This window comes from Phascolarctos cinereus, unplaced genomic scaffold (assembly GCF_003287225.1).
Source record: "Phascolarctos cinereus isolate Bilbo 61053 unplaced genomic scaffold, phaCin_HiC Scaffold_726;HRSCAF=1367, whole genome shotgun sequence".
Classification (NCBI taxonomy): domain Eukaryota; kingdom Metazoa; phylum Chordata; class Mammalia; order Diprotodontia; family Phascolarctidae; genus Phascolarctos; species Phascolarctos cinereus.
Genome location: NW_027556098.1, coordinates 164,961,899 through 164,985,808, shown reverse-complemented (window position 1 = coordinate 164,985,808; position 23,910 = coordinate 164,961,899). Strand labels below are relative to the sequence as shown.

General features: G+C 34.6%; 1 protein-coding gene and 1 pseudogene across 6 annotated transcripts in view; both read right to left on the bottom strand.

The window, feature by feature from the left end:
- Window positions 1–6,056: 6,056 nt before the first annotated feature.
- KYNU (kynureninase) overlaps window positions 6,057–23,910 on the bottom strand; it is a 156,874-nt gene continuing 139,020 nt past the window's right edge. For 2 of the 6 annotated variants that reach the window (XM_020984725.2, XM_020984724.2), the window contains exons 11-13: window positions 19,648–19,733; window positions 13,252–13,482; window positions 6,061–6,463 (exon numbers count right to left, since the gene is read on the bottom strand). In XM_020984725.2, coding sequence (XP_020840384.1) covers window positions 6,341–6,463; window positions 13,252–13,482; window positions 19,648–19,733 — 440 coding nt within the window. In that variant the 3' untranslated portion in view covers window positions 6,061–6,340. Of the gene's footprint in view, window positions 6,464–13,251; window positions 13,483–19,647; window positions 19,734–23,910 lie in introns of all 6 variants that reach the window. The other 4 variants (XM_020984722.2, XM_020984721.2, XM_020984720.2 and 1 more) reach the window with 4 other exon arrangements.
- On the bottom strand, window positions 19,740–22,046 carry LOC110207085 (acyl-coenzyme A thioesterase 1 pseudogene; annotated as a pseudogene).

Here is a 23,910-nt window from a genome sequence, read left to right as displayed (position 1 = left end):
TAAAGACAGCTATGTAGAGCTCTGGGCCTGGAACGAGGAAGACCAGAGTTCAAATTTAGCCTCAGACACTTACTAGCTATGTGACCCTGGTTGCCTCAGCTTCCTCATCTGTAAAATGAGTTGGAGAAGGAAATGGCAAACTACTCCAGTATCTTTGCTAAGAAAAAGCCCCAAGAATCAGTAATGACTGAAACAACTGAAGTTTAATCTCCTCATTTTGTAGATAAGACAATGAAACTCAGATAGATTGTCTTTTTCATAGTCTTATAACTAGAGTCAAGAAGCTGAATTTGAACTCAGATCTTCCTGACACAGCATACTATTTATCCATTATTCCATCCTGCCTTTCATTCAATGTTCCTTTCATAACAAATAGAATCAAAATGACTGAAGCACAGCATTCATATATGAGAACAGTAAACGAATGGTTAGACCACAAGTACCACCTTTAATACCAGCCAAAAGCCTTTGAAATGTATCTTAGAGACAACAGGGAACCTTTGAGAATAGCATGATGAAAGCACTGCTTTACGAAGGTTAATCATGGTATCACATTGAGAATTCTGTATTTAGATTTCTAAGACCTAGGTTCAAATCCCAATTCTGGTACTCAATTGCTATGTGACCTTGGCAAGTCACTTAACCTTGCTTGGCCTCAGTTTCCTAATTTGTAAGAGAGACAATAAAGAAATTAGAGTAGATGGTCTCTAAGGTTCCTCTCAGCAAATCTGTGCTTGCCCAGGGAAGATGCTGGTCAGTTTTGTGCCAACATTTGCAAGCACGAAGTCTTAAATATCTCTTTCCTGGTGTGTGGCACTTTGATTCATGCTGTTCCCTGTGGATTCTTTTGTGCTTAAATGACAAATTTGGAAAATATGTAGAAATTATAGATAGGTGTCAGATACAGTCATATGATATAGGATAACATGATAACAATTTTTCTCTTTGGGTTAAAGTGAGTCTCAAAGTCAGGACACAAACACTGCAGACAGTCTAAAAAAAATGAGAATTAAAAATAAAAAGACAGAGAGAAAATCACATGCAGAAATCAGTGGCAGTAACAGATAGTACCAGACTTCTTAAAAGTGGTCAGTCAATTATCTAACATTTATTAAGTATCTTCTATGTGCCAAGCACTATGCTAAATCTGGGGATACAAAGAAAGGTAAAAAACAACAACAATAACAACAACAAAAGCAATCCTTGCTCTCAAGTATTTAATAGCCTAAGCAAGCAACTATGTACAAACAAGATATATACATTGGGAGTAATCTCAGAAGGAAGACATTAAGATTAAGAAAGGCTAAAAAATTCTTTTTTTGTAGAAGTTAGGATTTTGTCCTAGATTTACGGAACTATTCCAGCACTTAGCACGATATCCAGCATGTAGTAGGTGTTTAACAAATGCTTATTGACTGACCGATAGACATTGAGGAAACCTTGAGTTGATCCAGCTTGTCTAAGCTCCTTTGCCTGAGTTACTCACATTAGAGCACTATTGAGCTCCTCATAGCCACTCCAAGAGTACCCAGTCAAAGAAAAGATATCAACAGCTTCAACTTTTAGTGTCCTATGCTAACCAAGACTCCTGTGGCTTCAATACCTTTTATGGAAAATTAGTTAAAAGGTATCAAGATATTCCTCAAGACTTGGTTGAGTAAAGGGATTAAGGGTTCAAATTGTTGATATCACTTCCGCCTTGCCTGATTATAAACCAGACCTTGGGAAAGGCCTATTGCAAAAGGTGGGACCTTAGCTAAGACTTGGAAGAAGCAAAGAAAGCTAACAGAGAAGCATGAGAGAATTCCAGATATGGGCCAGCCAGTGAAATACTTTTTTTTTTGTTTTGGTTTTTTAGGTAATTGGGGTTAAGTGACTTGCCCAGGGTCACATCGCTAGTGTCAAGTGTTTGGTCAGGTCGTCCTGACTTAAGGGCCGGTGCTCTATCCACTGTGCCACCCAGCTGCCTCCAGTGAAATACTTTGAATAAAGAGCCAGTGTCTAGTTGGAGGACCAGCAAGGTGGCTAGTGTCGCTGGATCTCAAAGTAGATGATGGGAAGCAAGACATAAGAAAACCAGAATGGACAGGCAGCGGTACTATGTCAATTTGAAAAGTTTCCACTCTTCCTTGAACTGTGAATGGTGAAATTGAATTCTCTAGGCTCTACGTAAGGTCTCTCTTGCTAGGGCTGTGACCTGTGTTAGCCTTTTCCTGAAAACCTTCCCCTCTACTGCTCTGGGACTGCCCTAAGGCTGGACTCCTATCATTGGGCATGGGAGCACCCGGACTCTGCTTAGGGCCCTTCTCCTGCCACTATCCTCTGGAGTATGCTGTGCTTTACAGTATCAGTCTGGGTTCCAAGGCATGCTGGTCTCCTCTTGGGACCATCCTGTTGCCCTGGAACTGCTTTGTGCCTTGTCCATATGAAAGTTTCTGAAGGATTATGAAAGATCTTGGGTGCATCTTTGGGCTAGGTAAGAGAAACTTAGAGGTTATTCTCCTTATTTCTCTTTCAGTTGGTACATTCTTAACCTTTATTGAGGTGTTTGCAGGGAAACTGAGTTACTTTAGGTATTATCACCCCACCATCTTCTTAGTGCTTTCTTTTAAATTGTCAAAATAATGTGAGAAAGATCTTTGAATCATCAAAGCAAGAAGTCAGACAGTGTATTTTTGTTTTTGTTCTGTTTAAATCAAATCTTTGTACATGGACCATTAATCCTGGCAATTTCCTGAAAACTAACATCTATAATAAAACAGAATTTTTTATTTGAATTTCAAAACATTTGTATGCACATGAAGATTATAACATTAAAACTGAACAACAAAAGTTAACTACTCTTTTCTAGACCCAGCGATTATATAGCATATTTTAAAATGGAAATGCACTAAGAGGTACCACAGTAAGAAATGCACAAGTTCAAAAGATTTCACTAGCTCATGATGATGATACCCTTTCCTTCTAATTCCATGTAATTTTTCAAAATTAAAAATTACTTTTTCATCAAAAACCATTTTTAATGTTTTCCTATAAATAATTTTTAAAATCCAATATACATCATCTCCCTTCTTTGCCGTGTACTTCCCACCTAACCTCTAATGTCTCTTAAATTTATGATCATATACTAGTAGTATATGTTAATAAATATATATTTTAACATGGTTGACCACCTTCACTATTTGATGAAAAGACGATCTTTGTTTTCTCACTTGTCTCTCTGATATCATATTATTGACTAAGATCACAAAGACCATATATATATATATATATATATATATATATATATATATATATATATATATATATATCTTTCTTAAGTGTTACCATTTAGTATCATGCTCACAATGGTTGTCAAATAGATATTGATTAGAACTGGGCACATGTTTATTTCTGATTCTCATTTTAGCTGATGTTTGCTGCATAAAAGTCTCTCCTTTCGCACGAAAAATTCACTCTCTAGGACTGTAATTTCAGAATATATATGTAAATACTCATAATATAATTAACATTTTTTCTTTCCAAATATGAATATATACATATATGTGTATATATATATATATAAAATACATACTTTCCTTCACATATGAAGATATTGCTACTTTTGTGCCAAACAAAAATATGCTTTTTTTTTTCATCAGTGATGATGACATTGTGTTGATCCTTGCATCCTATGCCTTTTACCTATTACCTGATAACCAGTGGCACATATTTACAAGGTGGCTAGCCATAATTAGGAGTATAAGTTATATCTATAAAGCAGAACATAGCTAAGGGGTCTACACAGGAAACTGTTTATCACAGGAGACACATCAAACTGGTTACATTAACATGGTGTCCTAACCCAGTGGCTCTAACATCTAATAGTGTAGGTTCTTCTGGTGGTTGGAGAGATGATGTCCTGAAGTATGATGGTATGTTATTTATTTATGTCTAGGTTATCTGACTTCTGATGCTTACAATCTTTCAGAATACATTCATGAACCCTTATAGCCACGAACCCTGAATTATCTAGTATAGAAACCCTCTGAACAGCAAAAAGGTATAAAAAAGCTCATGCATTAGGCTCTTTTGAGAAGTGAAACCATTTTTGGTCCTTACTTACATATCTAAGTATAAAATAGGATAGAATTAAGCATATTAAGAACAGAACACAAGAATTACTGTTTAAATAGCACAGCATTCTAGGATCACTTAATGTAGGAAATATGCAATATTACATATGTGTAATACTACACATGAACAGTCCTTGATGCTAACACTAAATCACAGCGTAGCATGTTAGTGAAAGTTTATAAACATGCTCATTATCAACAGGAAAATGTTTGGGGTTTTTTTTAATTATATTATGCTTAATAAAGTATGCTTCAAATATCATTGAAGCACTAACATAGACCTTAAGAAATCAGGGAACTGTACAATCCATTTTCATTCATTCATTCAATAAACATTTAAAAAATGCATCATATGTAAAGTCAAAGAACCTGATATTGAGTCCCCCAGCCATGCTACTTAATACCTGTATACAATTGGGCAAATCTCTTGATGTCTCTGGCAATGAGTTTCTCTTCTGTAGAAGGAGGAAGCTGGACGAGATGGCTGCTCCATACTCAGTTGCATCTCTAAATCCTAGAATCCTTTACATTTTGAGTTGTTCCTGTGCTTTTGTGTTGATTTTGTGTTTTATCACTATTTCTTCCCTCATATACCACATCGGTACATACATATATATGTACGTATATACATACATAGGTAATATATGTACAGACATGAGGCAGTTTGGTACGGTGGATAGAAGACCAGATTTACAGTCATGAATTTGAGTTAGAGATTTCAATTTAGAGTGATGGATCCAAGTCCTGCCTTTGACACATGCTACCTGTAATTATGAGTAAGTAACAATTCCTTAGTTGGAATTCTGAGACTAAATGGAACAGATGAAATAGTTCTTTGTATCAGCAAAATGAACTTGTGCGCTGAGAGTTCTCTGAAAAAAAAAAGTCAAGTCTCATCTGTAACAACCACTCCCCCCAAAAAACCCCAAATCACTACTAAAACTAAACGCAAAAAAAATTTTATCATGAAGGAATGGCCCAATCTTAAAATATTTAAGAAATTAAATAGTGTGAAGTAGCAAAGGACACATTTGCATATTTTGAAGACTCCTCTGACTTCACTGATGTAGTTTTGACGCAAAGTTATAGTGGAAATGGTTGCAAAAGCTATTTTGTAGTCAAGCACCTAGTCAGAGCCTGTTTCTCTTCACTGATTGCTACTAAGAATTGTTTCCCATCTGGGCCAGAAGAACAGTATGGTCAAGCTTGTTTAAACAGGAGCTGTGAGGATGCACTCCAGACCATTGCTTCTTCCACTCCTCCCTACCTTTTTGTTGCTGTCCATGGATATGAAGTATTCTTCAACATCCATAAAAAATAATTATGGAATCCAATATTGTGCACTAAAGATAGGAATCAGAGGCAATTACTCAGGAGGGGCTCTGAAGAAGTTAATGTAGTTGGAGCACGTTTGGGAATCACAGGGCAAGAGTATACTTGTTTCCCAATCTCCACAATTTCTGCCTGAAATATTTCAGGCTCACTTCCTTCTTATCCTTCCCTTCACTCCTTTCTTGCTTTTCAACCTCCAACACATTTTAAGGATAGAGTGGAATAGATACTGAAAGGGAAAAATAGACTTGCAATTGTTTTTGTGTCTTTTCTGGACACTGAGATGAAGGGATGATCAAGTTAAAAGGCAGAATTGTATAGCATGAGCAGTGAAAGAAAAGGTATTACAGATATAAGGACACACAGTGGAAAATATACTTCCTTTTCCTTAGTTTGAAAGCAGGGGGGCCATTGCTAAAGTGCTTGGACATATATCAATGCTATCAAAAGACATACTGAACATTACCTCTTGGATAAACTGGAACTAAAACAATACTTCTGAAATAAAGCTTTATAGTTATCAGAATCGAAGTCAATGACTAAAACAAAATTGAAACTATCCCTCAGGTTGTATTTGAAATCAACTCACAATATTTTACTGAATACGAAATAGCAACATCTGACTTACAGACAATGCAAACCTCTATTTTAAACAAAATCACAGTAGATAACCTCTCCCTGGCCCAATACAATGAGCAAGCACACTAACTCTCCTAAAAAAATGACAAAGGGCTCTTACAAAAATCCCAACACATTTTTTTTCTTTTCCATATAATTGGCTTTATTTAACACCATCACTTCTAAAGGACTACGTTGCTAGAATCAGAAGTAGCCAGAAAGTGACAGCAGAGACACTAATATAATTAGGCTTGTTGAGCTAAAAATAGATTTGTTCATTTTAGATTTGCAGCAGAAATTGCAGAGGCAAGAACACTAATAAATCTGTAAACATCATGGAAAGAATTGTAGAGAGGAACTGGAGCCACTCGAATGCCACTTGGTTCCCGTGTGTCACACTGAAAAAAGAATAAAGAAAGGAATTACTGTCTTACGTGGCTCAACTATGTCTATCAAAGAGATGATACAAATAGTCCCAGAAAATCTAAAGCCATAGTGAACTTACCATAAAAGCATACAAATCACCATGATTAAATATGTATATTTTGTTCATTAGGGAATTCCATAAAAGCTAAGTATTTTTCACTGTGTTAAGAATAGGATAGCATTTATTGGTGTCTCTATGTTACTAGGAAGTGTTCTCCAAATCCCGATTAAAGCACTATGTATACGATAAAGATTTTATACACACACACATATGTATATATACATATATTCACATACATATATTCATTACTTTTTAGAAGTTTATTAAAAGTTAACATTTTGCAAAATTGTATATATATGCATATATATGTAATTTTATAGCTAGTTAATATATTAAAGCACTGAAGTTCCCTCATGTATAAAATGAGGATAATAACAGTACCTACTATACAAGATCGTTGTGTTATAAGGATCAAATGAAGATAACGTAAAATACTTGGCAGATTTCAACATGCCATATAAATGCTAGCTATTATGTGTATATGTAGGTAGGTAGGTAAGTAGATAGATAGAGACATACATAGATACATAGATAGATTGATAGTGCCAGAAATGCCTAAAATCTTCAGGCATATATTGGACTAGCTGTGCAAACCTCAATGCTGTAACTAAGAAGCAGTTCTAGGTAAATGACTGATTGGAAACTGAAAATCCAATTAGATGACCCACTCTTTAAACAAATATAGTAGTAGTCACCATTACAACATAATTTCTGGGGTGTAGTAGATCTGAGCTCACATTCTATCCCAGCAATAATGAATCCAAATGAACAGAACAAACACTCATGAAGCAGATTATACAATGATAATAATAGTAGTTTTTGTTGTTGTTCAGTCATTTTCAATCATATCTGACTTTTTGTGATCCCATTTGGGCTTTAATTGGCAGAGACAGTTTGCCATTTCCTTCTCTAACTCATTTTACAGATGAGGAAACAGAGGCAAACAGGATTAAGTGACTTGCCTAGATCTCACAGCTAGTAAGTGTCTGAGGCCAGATTTGAACTCACAAAGATGAGTATTCCTGACCCCAGGGCTAGCACTTTATCCACTGTGCCACCTAGCTGCTCCTAGTACTACTACTGGTAGTAGTAACTAACATTTATACAGTATTTTAAGGTTTGTAAAGCACTTTACAAATATTGTCTCATTTTGCCCTCATAACCACTCTGAAAAGTACATGCTATTATTATCCCCACTTCCACTAAAGAATAATGAATCTTAATTATTTAATTTGCATATAAATAATCAAAATCATTGACATCTTTCCTGTCCCTTTTCCACAGATTTGTGCTTCTCATATGGTTATTGTGAGACAAAATGTTTATACATTTTTATTCCACCTCAACTCTGACCTCACTGATTTTAGTCATATTTCATAATATCTACAAAATAAGTTTTGTCTCCATTTATTATGAGTTATTTAAAAGATTTATTTAAACTGTCTTCATTTAAGCTAAATATCAGGAAACTTTTCATTCTTTGGGGTTATGTCAGCCTCGGTCCTAGTATTTTATCAGTATCCTAAGTACTCTCTGTCTCTCTGATTGGAGGGCTGTAGAGTAGGACAGAGTGAAGAATGCCTCCCAAGTCTCCATTTAAAGAGAGTTTCCAGATCAACCATCTCTTCATTTCCTTTACGCTAGACTCCACTATACTCCCTTTCCCACCCCTCCACCCGCCTCCACCACTAAGTTTCCCTTTTATCTCTTTCGCTACATTTTCAGCTTCCTTTTGTGTGTCATCTTTCCCCATTTGATTGTAAGCAACTTGAGGGCAGGGGCTATCTTTCATATTCCTATCTGCAGCATTTAACACAGTGCTTGGCACACAACTGGCACTTATTAAATGTTTGTTGACTAACTGATGAGACTGCTGAGAAGCAATATGGCATAATGTATAAAGGGATAGCTGCAGAGTCAGGAAGACTTACAGTAAGGTCCTATGTCTGGTACATTATAGGTATGTGAACACCAACAAGTCTCAACTTCTCAGGGGCTCAGGTAAATCTCTAAGATTATACATTACAATTTTAAAATTTGAATTCATAGAGGGAGATTCTGCAACAAGAGCGGGTTGAGATGATTTTAATGAAACTATTAACCAGAAAATAAATATATTGGGGCAGCTAGGTGGTGCAGTGGTTAGATTATCAGCCCTGGATTTAGGAGGACTTGAAGTCAAATCCAGTCTCATATATACTTACTAGCTGTGTGACACTGGGTAAGTCATTTAACCCTGATAGCCTCCAAAAAAAAAAAAAAGAAAGAAAAGAAATATAGTGACATATTCAGTGTCTTCATTAGTTATTTTTGTTCTTGTCTTCCATCTTAAGGAAATATTATATGAAAGACTTAAGACAATGAAAAGTTCTGTGGTCCATGCAACAAAGCATATACTGATAATTCTCTGTAAATTACTATGTTCTCATTTTCTTTCCTCAAGTTCACAAATGAGTTTATTAATCTTCCCAGAATATTAAAGTTTCACAATAAAATAGAGTAAAATTTTTATTTAATGCAAGAGTAGTACTCAGGCTATATTTAGAAAAGAATTAATGAAGTTGAATCTCTTTGACTGATTGACAAATTAAATAACAAATCAGTTCATTTGAGAAAACAGATGTGGCTGTTTTCAATTAATTGATCTGTTTAAACTGATCAAATAAATTGACTGTATTGGTGCTGGCTGTCATTTAAGAATACCAATGGTATTTCCAGTAATTAAAATTTCTCCCTTTATGCCATGGAGTGATTTTTCATATCAATTAAGTATGTCGTTCACCACCTAAGAAATATTATGCAAAATAATCATATATTTTTTAAATTTTATATGACACTTTATGCTTTGCAAAATGCTATACTTATAACAATCTTGTGGTAGCATCCAGATGAGGAAACTGAAGCTCTGAGACATTAAGAATTAAGTGAATTGCCTATGTTCATATTGGTAGTAAGTACTTGAAGTAAGACTGCAACCCTGATTTTCTGATTTCAAATCCAGTACTTTTTCTTTTTACTATAACATGTTACTTTAGTTTAGACATAACAGTTTTCAAAAAGTCTTTGCGTGCTTTCCATATTCCTTTATACATATCAGAGTTGCTGACATGTCTCATGGTTGAAAATGACTTTATTAATTATAAGTCATAAATAAGATGAAGCAAAAAAATGGGGGGGAAATACTAACATTTTTGGTGAGGAGGATAAGGATGGTCTTTTTTTTTTTTAATCTTACACAGGTTGAAATTGAAGTGGAGACTCCCAAGCCCAATTCCACTGTGGTTCAGCATGGAAACTTTGACAGGCCTAGTTTACTTCTAATCTCACCTGGTTTTGTCTTTCCTTAGGCAACTTGATATCCCTGACTCTTGAAGACTCACCATATTGATGCTGGACTTAGTGTAGGCACCTGATCACTTTAACCCTACAGCATCTAAGAACTCCCAAGCTCAACTCTTAGCCTCCCCAAGCAGAAGGGATGATAAGAGTGAGCCACTATTCCTGGCTCAGATATCATCTTGAAAGAAATGTCTTTCCTTATTTTCTTTAAAAAAAAAATTTCTCCATGTACATTATAAAGAACAGTACACGGTTTTGAAAAAAAAATGAGAGTTCTTAAAAAAAATAACTATAACTGTTACTCAGGTTTTTACTGGAAAGTGAAGAATCGTTTATAAAAAAATTGTTCAATCTTCACCTAGAGAAATGAAGTTTTAAAAAATATTGTAAGGAACTGATCTGATAGGTTCCTTTATGAATTTCAAATTCTTAGAAGTTATTGTGCCCTATTTCTAAAGGCTACCAGTGAAAATTCTCCTCTTCATATTGTATTTCATTACATTATTTTTATTTTAAATATTATTAGTAGTAGCATTTTATCTATAAGAAGCTACACAAATTCTGAACAAGTTGTGATAAAACTTCCATTGTTCAGTAGTAAAATTGTAAAAATATTTAATAACATAATCATAATAATATCATACTATCATAATAATGATGAACTTTTTCTTACTTTTAGAAATCTATGAGGCAAGAGAATATCACGATTTTCTTCTTTATAACTGAAGCAAAAACAAGTTAATATTTGAAGAATAGTAAACTTTCCCTCTAATTCTGAGTATGTTTTGGTCAGTATACAGTAGAACACTTGGAATGATACTACATGTTAGGTACAAGGTATATAGATATAGATATGTATGTATACACAAACACACATATCTACAGAGAGAGAATACATAAGTTTATATATAATAATATGAGTAAATACATATAACATATGAGAGATTTTATATATAGAGAGAGAATATATGAGGAAAATACATATATGTCTCTCCTTGTGTATATATGTGTATGACAGAGAGAGAACATATGAAAAGACTTTGAAGAGGACTGTAGTCTTAGAAGGGAGACCAATAAATATTTATTTCCTTAAGTTTTTTCTCAGGGTGTTATTATATACTGAAAAAATACATATATTTGTGTACATATATAATATGTGTATGCATATATATGTATGTGTATATATATACATATATATATATACTTTTCCCAAATATCAATATTATGAATACACTGTACTAATATATGTCCTTATCTACATTTAATATAACACAATTTACAAAGTGCTTTCACAACCCCTATCTTATTTGGCCTCAAAACAACCCTATGCAGTTGGCATAAAAGGTATTATTATTTCCATTTTACTGATGAAAAAATGAAGACTCTGAGTTATGATATGACTGCTCAAGGTCACAAAGTACTGGAGCTAGAACTTGAACCCAGATTCTCTGATTTCTAGTCCATTACACTTTCCACTTTAAGATTAATAGCTGAATGTCACATTCATGAAGTACTACTGATCCTTATTTTCAACTTGAATATTGCTCAAGCAAATATTTAAATCTATTTATTCCCAGCTTAGTTTCTGTCCAGATGATAGGCACATTTTAGCTTAGGGAGTAAGAGCTCAACTGAGCTTCTACCCCTTCCTTCTTTTATTGTAGAGCATAAGGTAATTTTGTTTTCCTGCCTTTTGTTAAAGAAAAATAGAATATTCCATATTATTAATTATTGTAGTTATTCTTTTCCTGACACATAGTTACTATGTGATATATGGAAAAGAGCACTACATGTGTAATTATATAACTTGGTTTTGGTCTTGGATCTGCAATTTATTATACATCTAACTTTGACAAAACACTTAATGTTGCCTTCTATTCCCCTGTCATTAAAATGGGCCTGGGTTCAAGGGGAAGAGGTATTGAACTACAATTTATAGTTCTTTCTAGCTTAAAATTCCATGATTTTATGCATTTAGAAAGTCTACGATTCTCTTCATTCCAAGCATCCAAGCTCTTTCCCCCCGCTTTGGTTTAATAATATTAATAATAATAATAATCAATACTTCCCAAGATATTCATTTTGTATTTTTAGCAAAAGAATTATGATAATCAAATCAAAGCTCTACAACTCTTAGTATTTTGTAAAAGAGACAGTTACCTGAGGAATTTCAAATTGTGTCTCCACATACTCATGGTTTTGTCAGGTTGCACGAAGAATTGTTATTGTGCAAGGAACCTCTAGCCATAAAAATGGTCAGTAGGGCTTGAGGTTGGTGGGGTACACAAAGCAATGATTTTTTATCTCCTATTATATTTTCTCTCTCTCTCTCTCTCTCTCTCTCTCTCTCTCTCTCTCTCTCTCTCTCTCTCTCTCTCTCTCTCTCTCTCTCTCTCTCTCTCTCTCTCCCCCCATATCTCTCCCTCTCATCCCTTCTCTCATGTCTTCCTGAGTCAGTGAAGAGTGACTGACAAAAGTTCTATCTTTTCTAGTGTTTCTAGCTTTTTAGTGTCCCAGTCATTGGAGGTTGCCTCTAAACGCATGGCTGAAGGGGAGAACTGGCAGCAGAACAAAGAAAGATTCGATAAAGGTATCTGACTCAACAAAGTAAAGCTCTACCACTAGTTATAGACTGGAATATGTTTTAAACATAGTAGGCAGTTAATAAATGTTGAATTGGATTTGTTGACTTATTTTGAGGTCTCCTAGCTATTTTTGTGTATCCAAGATGTAGAGAGTATTTTCCTTCCAATTGTCTGGCTGCCCATTTATGTTGTATCAATAATATTATATAACAGAATTACAATAAACAAATATATTCAATATTCCTATGTTAGTCAAACTGTGTTATTGCAAGAAAGAAGAAACTAATAAGTTAATATAATTGTCTTTTATATCACTTAGAATTTGTACTACATTGGTACTAATTATTAAATGTATGTTGTTGATAGGAAAAATTTTACTAAAATTTTAAAAAATTAATTAATTTTGCAGAAATATACCTTGAATATTTAAACAGTATGCATTATTATGTGCAAAAAGATGTGTTAGATATTTTTTAAAGTGGAGATAAATTGATGGAATATTCATTTCATTTTATCAAACTGTTACCTTTATTTAAATAGAATCAGTAGACAAGCCTATTTCATAGAAACACACATGATTTTTTTAATTTTTGCACAAATTATAAAGCAATATAAGCTACCAGCACAGTGACCATGAATATGAAATACTACAGATACTTGTTAATTGATTAATATGAAAACTGTGACAAGACTATGAAATCCAGATTGTATCAATCATCAAAATATAACCAGTGGAAAACCAGGTATAAAAGAAAGAAAAAAAAGAGAAACTTACGATCACACCTCTCTTTTCTAGTTCTTGGAAAACATTTTTCATCGGAATGGAAAAGGTGAGTGTTAGCTGGCATCCTCGATGCTCTATATGTGAAGGAGTCATTATTTGGACAAATGGCTTACTTGGAGCTGCTTTATCTTTACTGTAGTAATGCTTGATCAGGTACTCCATATAACCAGTAAGCAAAATAGATTTCTTCCTTAGTGTTTTCATACTTGTTTGACTAAAGATCTGCCCAACAGTAAAACAATTAGATAAACAATTTCTTACTGACACAGAGACAAAAAAGAAAACATAAGCCATACTCAGGTAAAGACATGCTAATTTCAAATAACATACTTTAGATAACCCACATTTGCAAAGCACAGTAAAATACACTCACATTTGAAGTGTCCTGTAATAATGAGATGGACATAATATTTTTCAAATATTGTTCCAATTGTGCAAGGAAGAAAAGAACAATGAGTTAACATAATTCTTTGTCTTTTATATAATTTAGAATATGTGCTACTGTGGTATCAATTATAAACATATATTGTTGATATGTTAAAGCATGCTAGAAAATAAAAATGTGCAATATTAAAAATATCTTGAAAAACCAGAGGACTAAACCATTGGATTTCTGGCTCTATTTTTAGCTAGCAGCCCAAACTCCCTGGGCCTTTACAATGTCCTCATCTATAAGATGATTACATCATTTCTAAACTCCTACTGAGTTCCAAGGGAAAATTATCTCTAAAATTAAATTTTTTTTCTAATTAAAGAATACGACAAGAGGCACAGTGTGGTATTCACTTACAAGAAAGAATGTGACTATTATTATTTAAATCATCATAGTCTTAGATGGATATATATTTATTCCCCTCCTATTTAACAGGCTCTTGATGTGAAAAAATGCAGTTAAGTCTGTATCTTTTGAGATAGAAAAAAATTAGTTTCCTCGCTATAGAATAAATATTAGTGGGGAAATTGGAACATCTTGTTCTGAAAAAACATAGCATCAGTATGAACACATGGGCTCTTGCTGCCTGAGTTCTCCAGTGAAAGGATAAGTGGCAGAGACATACACACAGACTGGTGTAGTGACATTATGGGTCAAAGAAGACACGCTTTGTTAGCTTATCTCTTAAGGTCAAGCAAAGTTTAAAAATATATTGAACATATAAGAAGTAACTGAATGAACTGTCAGAAGGAGCAAGATGCATCATAGTGCCCTTTGGTGTCCTTCCCCTGCACCACATCATCCATGGGAGGAAAGAGAGGTTCACTTGGTGACGTTTAGCCTTCAGTGATTGCATTTGGAAAGGTTCACTTATAAAGTCACTTTTTTTTCCTAGGTAATTTAAAATTAAACATTGCTTATAGTTTTAAAAAATCTTTTGAACTAGAACCTAAAACATTCCTGACAAACATATTTTCATTTAAATTTATATTGGCATGTAATCCCTAAAATGCAGTTACTTGGAAATGTAAAAAATCCTTTCTGTGATTCTACCATGGAGATATTGGCTGTTTTCGAGATTCTTTCAGTCATCTTTCTACATGGATTCTAAAAATACATCCAGGAAAAAACATTTACCAGTCTGTAAAACTGTTGCCAGTAATCCTAATATTTCTATCATTTTCTCTGGCTTCATTGACTCAGAAGCTAGAATATTTTGATCAATCTAGATAGATAAGTAAAACTGTGGTTGATGTTTTGAGTTTATTAGATATTTTGCTATATTTAATCAAAATTACATACAAAAAAATTTTAGATAAAATATATGGTGAAAGATAAAAGTCCAAAAAGATGCCCAAACTAGACAGGGCTGTGATCTCTTCCCATCTCTGAACCTTAGAAGATTCGTTTCCTCATGTCTCCTCATATCTCTCAACTCTCTTATTTCTTTGTCTTAGTTACTCATATTCTATTTATTTATTTATTTGTTTGTTTATTCATTCATTCATTCATTTATTTATTTATTTAGCTTTTTGATGAGGCAATCAGGGTTAAGTGACTTTCCCAGGGTCACACAGCTAGTGTCATGTGTCTGAGTCCAGATTTGAACTCAGGTCCTCCTGACTCTAGGGCCAGTGCTCTGTCCACTGCACCACCTAGCTGCCCCAATTATTCATATTCTAATAGTGGTTTCCTTCTGCCAATATTAGACTCAATTTCCTTGACTACCTTTGAAAGAGTCAATAAAGCTCTAGGTCTGTGAGCAGAAAGACCTGAATTCAAGATACTTATTAGCTGGGTGACCTAGGCAAGTTATTTAACATCTGTCTAGCTCAGTTTGTTCATCTACATGGAGATTAAAAAAGCACCTAAAATGAGAATAATAATAGCAAAGGATTGCTGTGAAGATCAAATGACATATTTGTAAAATCCTTGGCAAACCTTAAATTTATTATTATTATTATTATTGATATATTAGTTTGCGCTGCACACAGCGTTTACCACGTTTTTTGAATTGAATTGAATTTTAAACTGCTAATTTTCTTCTAAATTACTCAGATTATCTCTCTTCATTGGCCAACTGTTAATCCCAATCATTTCCTTTGGCAAACCTGTCCTTTCTTGAGTATTTCCTGTGTGACCTTGGGAAGGTCATTTGATGCTTCTGGGCCTGAGTTTCCTCAACTGTAAAATAAGGGTGTTAGACTAGATGACCTCTATAATTCTTTCTAACTCTAAATATATAATCCAATGACTCTAAATATTTTAGTTGACTCCAATGAGCTAGGATTTTTAAATCTCTTCATTATGGTGATGTTCTTTAAAGAGGCATGGTGTGTTGCATAATAATCATTGTATGTCAATTAGAAGCTCCAGAATTTTTGTATGATTATCTAGTGTCTAGTTTAGTGCACTGAATATAAGAACCATTAAATATATCATTTTAAATATTAAATTAATGTTCAAAGAATATTAGGACACATTTAAGACTGAATTTAAATATTGAGTTTAGACCAAAAAGAGTTTTTGGTCTTATGTCTCTATAAATAAATGTGGAAAAAAAAGTTGTTTTTAAAAAGCTTCATTGTTAATCTATAGCCATGACTATTTATAGTTGTCTTCCTAACCCCATCACAATCACTAGGTGTTTATTAAGTACCTATTATGTACCCACACTTGGCCAGGCACTAGAGATTCAAATATTTCTCTTCCATGTCCATAAACTCCAAAATTCTTCTATTTAGCATTTTTTTTTGTCATTTTATCTTGCCCAATGCTTTAGGATTCCTAATCCTGTATTTTCCTTATTATAACCTCCATTCCTTTAACTCCTCATTTCTTTCCCTGGCCATCACCTCTGTTGTACCTCTTGGTGAACCAGTTCAACTCTACACTAATGCTCTATTATCAAAACCCTTGTGGGGCAGCTAAGTGGTACAGTGGATAGGTTACTTGCCCCTGAGTCAGGAGGACCTGAGTTCAAGTCTGGCCTCAGATACTTGATACTTACTAGCTGTGTGACCTGGGCAAGCCACTTAACCCCACTGCCAAGGCAAAAAAAAAAAAAAGGCACCTTTGTCCATTGTCCTATCATGGAACATATTCTAACAAAATCCAATTCTACAACTGCTTTCACAAGTACTGCAGTACCTGCTTCCTCAACAGCCACGGTTACTGATGGCCTCAAAGAAAATTTCTCTCTAATGAAGTGGCAAGGAGGAATACTAATAAGGAGAAGAAGCAAGAATTCACTATGGATGAGCTTTGATGAGAGCTAAATAATCAGAGAAGAAAAGGTAGAAGGGAGAGCATTCCAGGCACGTATGTTATCAGCCTCTAAAAAGGCGTAAAGGCAGGAGATGAAATGGGAGTAGGGAACATCGAGGAAGTAAGTTGGGCTGGAACAGAAGCATGTTTGGTTTTGTAATGGGAACTCAGTTTGGAAAGATAGGATGAGGTTTAAATGCCAAAAAGAGGAGTTTGCATTTTACCTTGAATATAATAGGGAGTTACTGAAACCTCTTGGGCAAGGATATAATTTACCTAGATTTTACCAATTTTTAAAATAAAATATCTCATACTGTTCTTGTAAAGAAGATGGAGAAATATGGATTAGGCAATAATGCAATCAGGAGTCAGAATTCAAAGAGCAGATGTTAATGGTTTAATGTCAACTCTACTGTGGAGTACCTCCAAGGTCTCTACTCGGCCCCGTTCTGTTTAACATTTTTTTTTTGAGGCAATTGGGGTTAAGTGACTTGCCCAGAGTCACACAGCTAGCAAGTGTTATATGTCTGAGGCTGAATTTGAACTCAGGTCCTCCTGACTCCAGGGCCTGTGCTGTATCTAGTGTGCCACCTAGCTGCCTCTATTTAACATTTTCTTCAGTGACTTAGATAAAGACGTAAATAGTAACTTCATCAAATTTGCATATGTTGGAAGGCTGGGAGTTACAGCAAGCCTACTAGATGAAAGACATCAATTTGAAAGAAAGGATTTAGGAAGGTGGGGGCATGCCTAATGCATTCATTTTTTTTTTGTAATATCCTTTCTGTTCTTTCTTTCATTTGCATGGGAGACCAAAGGATCTTGGGGGTGAGAGGCTAGGGTAGAAAAAACTTAGAACTTGAGACCCAGATTGCCACTATTATTAATTTTTTCTTGAAAAGGAAGTCCCTGAAAATTATTTTGAAGGGAGTGAAACTGGCAACCAAGAATTGTTGTTAGGAGAGCCTTCTCACTCTATCAGAGATTCTGCCCCCAGATATAGTAAGTTAAAAGACAGACAATATCTTCAAGTTCACCCTAGCTAGATATTATGTGTTCTATAATAACTTTGCAAGAACTCTTCTTCTGGAGAGCAAGGGTCTCCCAGAGCTCTTTGCAGGTACTACAGATAACAGAGAGTGAAAGAAATTAAGGCTTTTTTCTAGTCTGACTTTGAATGTATGAAGGTCTTGCCTCCTAAGAGCATCTGGGCTCTAAGCTAAAAGAGAGATGGGAGAGCTCACTTGAGCTAAGGACAGCTGAAATCAGAAACCAGACTCAGAAAGAAGCTTCAAAACCACAAGTCCAGAAGAGCTATGTCTGCCAGCAACCAGATGACATATGGAGTACCATATGTCATCTAGCAATAAACTACATTAAACTAGTAAGGAACTGGCCCAGCCCCTGGCCATATAAGTCCACTGTGTGTCTCCTATATGTATGTCCATTGCCATGTGTTCCCTAGGTGTATCCATTCTTCCTCCCCATCATGAGTTTGTTTGAGCATTATCTTCAAGTTTGTGAGAGAAGTGCTTTTTTGTTACTTTTATGACTATGCTATCTCATCAATTCATTTACTTTGCACTAATATTATTCTCTGCCTGACTGTTGAAAGCAAGGATGCATAAGCTATAATTTTGAGTGACTGGAGGTCCAACAAGTACCTTGAATCTGGGGTATTTTTCTGGGTTGCTCAATGTGTGAGGTGGGAGGTGGGATTGAGTGGGTCCCCTGAGATGCTACATATGGTTAGAGAATATTTTTTAAAATGCTCTCTCAAAAGAAAATCTATTTGAATAAGATTAGCTTAGTTAGAATAGCTCCTGCCATCTGAAGAAGCACAATTAGAGACCAGAGAAAGAATAAGCTGAAAGGAAGGAAATAATGCCAACTGACGTGATACCTCTTTGTTGGTTTTGTGTTCCTTCAAGTTTTAATTTTAAAAACTGAGGTATTAAAAATTCAGGCAAATGGACATTATGAATAGGAGAAGTAAAGTTCTGGGCTAGTAGAACTGGTGGTGGAAAAGGAAGCTATAAAGCTACCACATTCCAGAAAAGGCATATTAGAAAGACTAGCTAGCCCTTCTAGAAGAAAACTTCAAGAAAAGTCTAATAGGAAACTTCTTGTTAAGGGAATTCTGAAGAAGAATCTCTAAGCTAGAGTTCTTTCTTCAAGTATGCCTCACTATACTTGGTAGTACAAGTAATCTCCTATCAGAAAATCATTAGAAGCAATAAAGTCCCTATTTAGATTGATTTTGAATTGTGTTCTGAAAGCATATGAGAGCTTATGAATAAGTAATTCAGATAAAAACTAGTATTTTCAAAGACTTTTATCTAAGGTCCTTCCTCAAAGACCTTTGTCCTTGGTCAAATGGACACTAACAAGGTACCATACAAGCATTAAAAAAACAGAACAAAAAAAAACTCTTCAGTCTGGCAAAGAGCATAAGCACCATCTAATGAACAAACAAACACTAAATATTTTACAAAGGTCCTCACAAGTGACATATAATGGCAAGTAAGAGAAACTATACCGAGCTTTGGGGAATTAAACCTATTCACTGAACTTACGTCTAATTTTTGTGTTCTCCCAAACTAACTGATTATAACAGCACAAAAATAGAGAATAGGTTAAATATGTGGATAAAATAAGGTACAAACACAATATATAGAATCACTTACCTCTAAACCAGCTTCTAAGGCACAAACCAACAAAATAGGGGGATTTGATAGTCGATATCCATTGACACCTGGGATCAAGTCCAGCTCTGGAAAATTAACATTATAACACTTTTAATATTATATGACAAAGAAAAGGCTATTCATGAAAGTAATCATTAAAATAGTGGGGCTAACGTACCCACTCTTTCATAAGTTTGTGAAATATTTTTTGAGTTAGTTTATTGAGTACTACTCAAAAATTTTGGAGTATCTATATAAATTTATGCTTAGTCTCCACAGAAATAAATAATCTGATATGCAGCCAAAAGATTTGGTTTTGGTTTTCATTACGGATTTAATTCATATAAATTAAGAAATATAAATTCATTGAGTTTCTATTATATATAAAGTATGCTAGGCATTATGGGGAAAGAACTATAAAGAAATATGAAAACCAATTGCCATTGTCAAGAAATCTTCTACCAGGGCAGCAAGGTGGCGCAGTGGATAGAGCACCGGCACTGGATTCAGGAGGACCTGAGTTCAAATCCGGCCTCAGACACATAACACTTACTAGCTGTGTGACCCTGGGCAAGTCACTCAACCCCATTGCCTAGCCAAAAATAAAATAAAATAAAATAAAATAAATCTTCTACCAGGAAGAAAGATTTATACTTGTGCGTGCATTTATGCATATATAAATATAAATAGAAAAATAATGTGTGACAACTTTTTTTAAAAAATCTATTAATATGTTTTTTTACATTTCCTTCACTTCTGAATATCTCCCCTTCTCCTACCCAGCAAATAATTATTTGTAGCAAAAAAAAGGGGGGGGGAAGAGAGAAAAAGATCAGTTGAGAAAAAATAACCAACACATCAATCAAGTCTGATGATACGTATAATTGCAGTAATCTACCTCTGCAAGGAAGTGAGGGAGGTACATTTTCTTAACTCCTTTGGAGTTAACCTTGCTAATTATAATTATACAATTTCGGGTCCTATTTTTTGTTCTTTCCATTCACATTATTTCATGCTGTAACAGTTCATATGAATATCTTTCCATCATTCTCTAAATACTTCATATTCTTTATTTTTTAAACATTACATTCATGAGTATAGATAGTTTAGCTCTTTCTAGGTCTATAAGCAAATGACAGCATTTGTTAAGAACCAAACAAATGAGACAGATAATTTGTATTATATCAGGTCACAGGCAAGTTCACAATCAGTTGAGATGAGATGATAAGGCTTTATTGAGGAGCTGAAACTTGTAGAAGTCTTGACGGATGTATAGGAATTAGATAAGAAGAAAGGACAGGTAGATATTGGTTGTTGAGGTAGAAACAGGTGTAATTTTGAGGTAAAGTTTTTGTTTGTTTGTTTCACAAAATTATTATTTTATTCCTTGGGGAAAACTGTTTACTTAAAAAAAATTTAAGAGCTTTAAAATTATTATTACATTTGACTTTATCTTATTGATGAGAAAAAAGCCTATTCCAATTATTCTAAAAATAATCTCTCCAGTTGGCATCATCTCAATACACCTTTAGCATATACTATTTTAAATTCTAAATGGCGAGTTACAATTCGAGGGATTTTGTTATCATTTCCTAAATGTTTGTGGAAGAAGGCCTGGAGTTGTTTCCAAGCATTGATTTGGGCCATGGAGTGGGCCCTAACTTCTCCTCCCCAGATCACAAGTTTGCCCACCAAATTATGAAAGGAAACCAGGCACACAGGGAAATATGGGGGCTCAATATAGTGTCCTGTTGCAGGGTAACAGATAATCTTGGGTTTTTTCTTCCCATGGGCTTGTAACAATTTGGCAGCTTCGTTGGCATAGAATTCACTTTTCCAGTTATGGTCATCCAGGAAGACGAAAACAGGAAGCAACTCTCAGCCTTCTCAACTGGAATTAAGCTTGTTTGGTTGGGTTCCTCCAAAGGGTTGTTGAGAGCATCAACGATGTCTGCAAACCCATCTTTAGTCATCTCGATATGTTCTGGGTCACTACCCAGTGGGGGAATGGTCATACTCTTATAGTGTAGTGCAGACCCTTCATTTGCCACAGAGCCATTGAGGGTGACAGTAGCCATGATGTCCTTCAAATGGCAGGCCATGGAGAGGCACAGATCACCCCCTTTGGAAAATCCAAGCAGCCCAACTCCTGGACCCTTTACCTGGGAGTGGTTTTTCAGGTACTGGACAGCCTTTTCAAAGTATTCCAAATGAAGTTCCTTCATGTCTTTGGGAAGGTCCTCAAAGGCATAGTATGCCAGGGCCAGCACAGCAAAACCATGTCTAGCCAACAGACTAGCTCTGTATTCAAACAGGCCACCTCCAGTTCCAAAGATGTGGATGATCCTAGGGAAGGACCCTGAGCTGATGTGGTTTAGGGTTCCAGGGGTGCTGGGACCCCAAAATCACAACATGCAGTCCTGTCCAAAAGAATTCACCTAAGCCTTCTTTCAGCCAAAGACAAGGTTTATTAGAATATCCATCATATTGGGCAGACAGTTAAGGAACCTGAACATTAGTAAGCTATTGGCTAGATTTTTAAGAATCTGAGCAGTAACTAGATTATAAGAATCCCAGCCGAGGTTAAGTTAAAAGACTATATTTACTAAAAGGTTTTCTGTGTGGGGAAGCAGGGAGAGATAAAATGAAAATGGCAGATTGGGGCCTATTGAAGAGTGCTTAATATAATTGTTACTTCTATTAAGGAGCAAAGACCCTTTTTCCTGCATGTTTGTTTAAAAGTGAAAATAATCCTACTTGTCAAAGTTTTGCCATATAAAAAGTAGAATGAGAAGAGATCTACTAAACTAAAAAAGAATCAATGTCACAATGAACTTTATTTCTCAAAATTATATTCTGATTTTATCATAAAAGAATGTTTACATTAAAACATTCTATAATAAGAATATCAATCTTTGTCTTGGTTTAGTCTTCTGCCTGAAGACACAAGGAAGGGATAGACTAAATCATTTCTTGAATCTAAGAGTCTTCAGTATGCATTTTTAAATTATAAGGTCTGCTTTTAAAGGTGAAAAAACTGACATCAAAATTATCTATTTAATAAGTTAAGCTATGATGAGACAAAAATGAAAAAAATCATTCATCATCATCAGTAGCATTTATCTAGCACCTACTATTTTCCAGGCACTGTGATAAGCACTTTACAAATATTATCTCATTACTAAAAACAACAATTTTCCATTAAATAGTTGTGTACTGCATATAGCATTATGATTTTAAAATTATCCTTTTGAACTTCTTACAAAAGCAAATTATTGGCAATTATTATTATTATTAATGCACAGCAAATTTGTTATTTCAAAAATAGACTAACATTAACTCATAGAATCTTTGAATTAGAAAAGGTCTAAGAATTTAAAACAATACCTTTAACTTATGAAGAACTTAAACGGTTTGCTTAAGGTCATGAAGTAGGCTACTAGCAGAGTTATTCTCCTAACAGCCAGCCGAACATCCTTTCGACTATACCAAATATCCTATACATCTGAAGGTAAACAGTTTGTCACATATGCTGTAAAAATAAAATCCTGGTCTCACCTCCTGTTTCTACGGCAAATCCATTCGAATTGTGTCTTCAGCAATGCATTCTGAACCTTACTAAGGTGACACTGGTCAAATTTTGAAATAATACAACTTACCATATTTTTTATTCCATAGAATTTAATGCATTTAACCCACTTTACATTTTAAACCATTTAAATTTAACTTAATTCAAATCAATTTTTAATTCAACAAATATATACATACATATACACAAGCACATATACATATATACACACATGCATAGATATATATAGATATATATATATATACACATAAATAATATACAGAGAGAGACAGAGAGACAAAGAGACAGAGAGTCTACTATAGTCGATACATTAGCTAGGCACTGCCAGATTAAATAAAATATGGGTAAGATACAGTATTTGTTCTCACGGAATTTTAATCTTGCAGGGGTCATAAAATATAGACACAAATGATCATAATATAAAGTGGAATATTATAAGAATATATGAGGTACAAATAAAATGCTAAAAGAGACCTGAAGAAGAGAACATTTCAAGTTGGATGGATCAGGGAAAACTTCATAAAGTTACACATGTAGCTAGATCTGAAAGGACAGTAGGCAGAAATAAAGAGGGGTGGTGAGTGATTTGTGGTTTGCCGTAAGCCAATTCAGAAATTGAGGGAGAAGATCTGGAAAATATCAGAGAATGATGAATTGCCTAGTTTTGCAAGAAG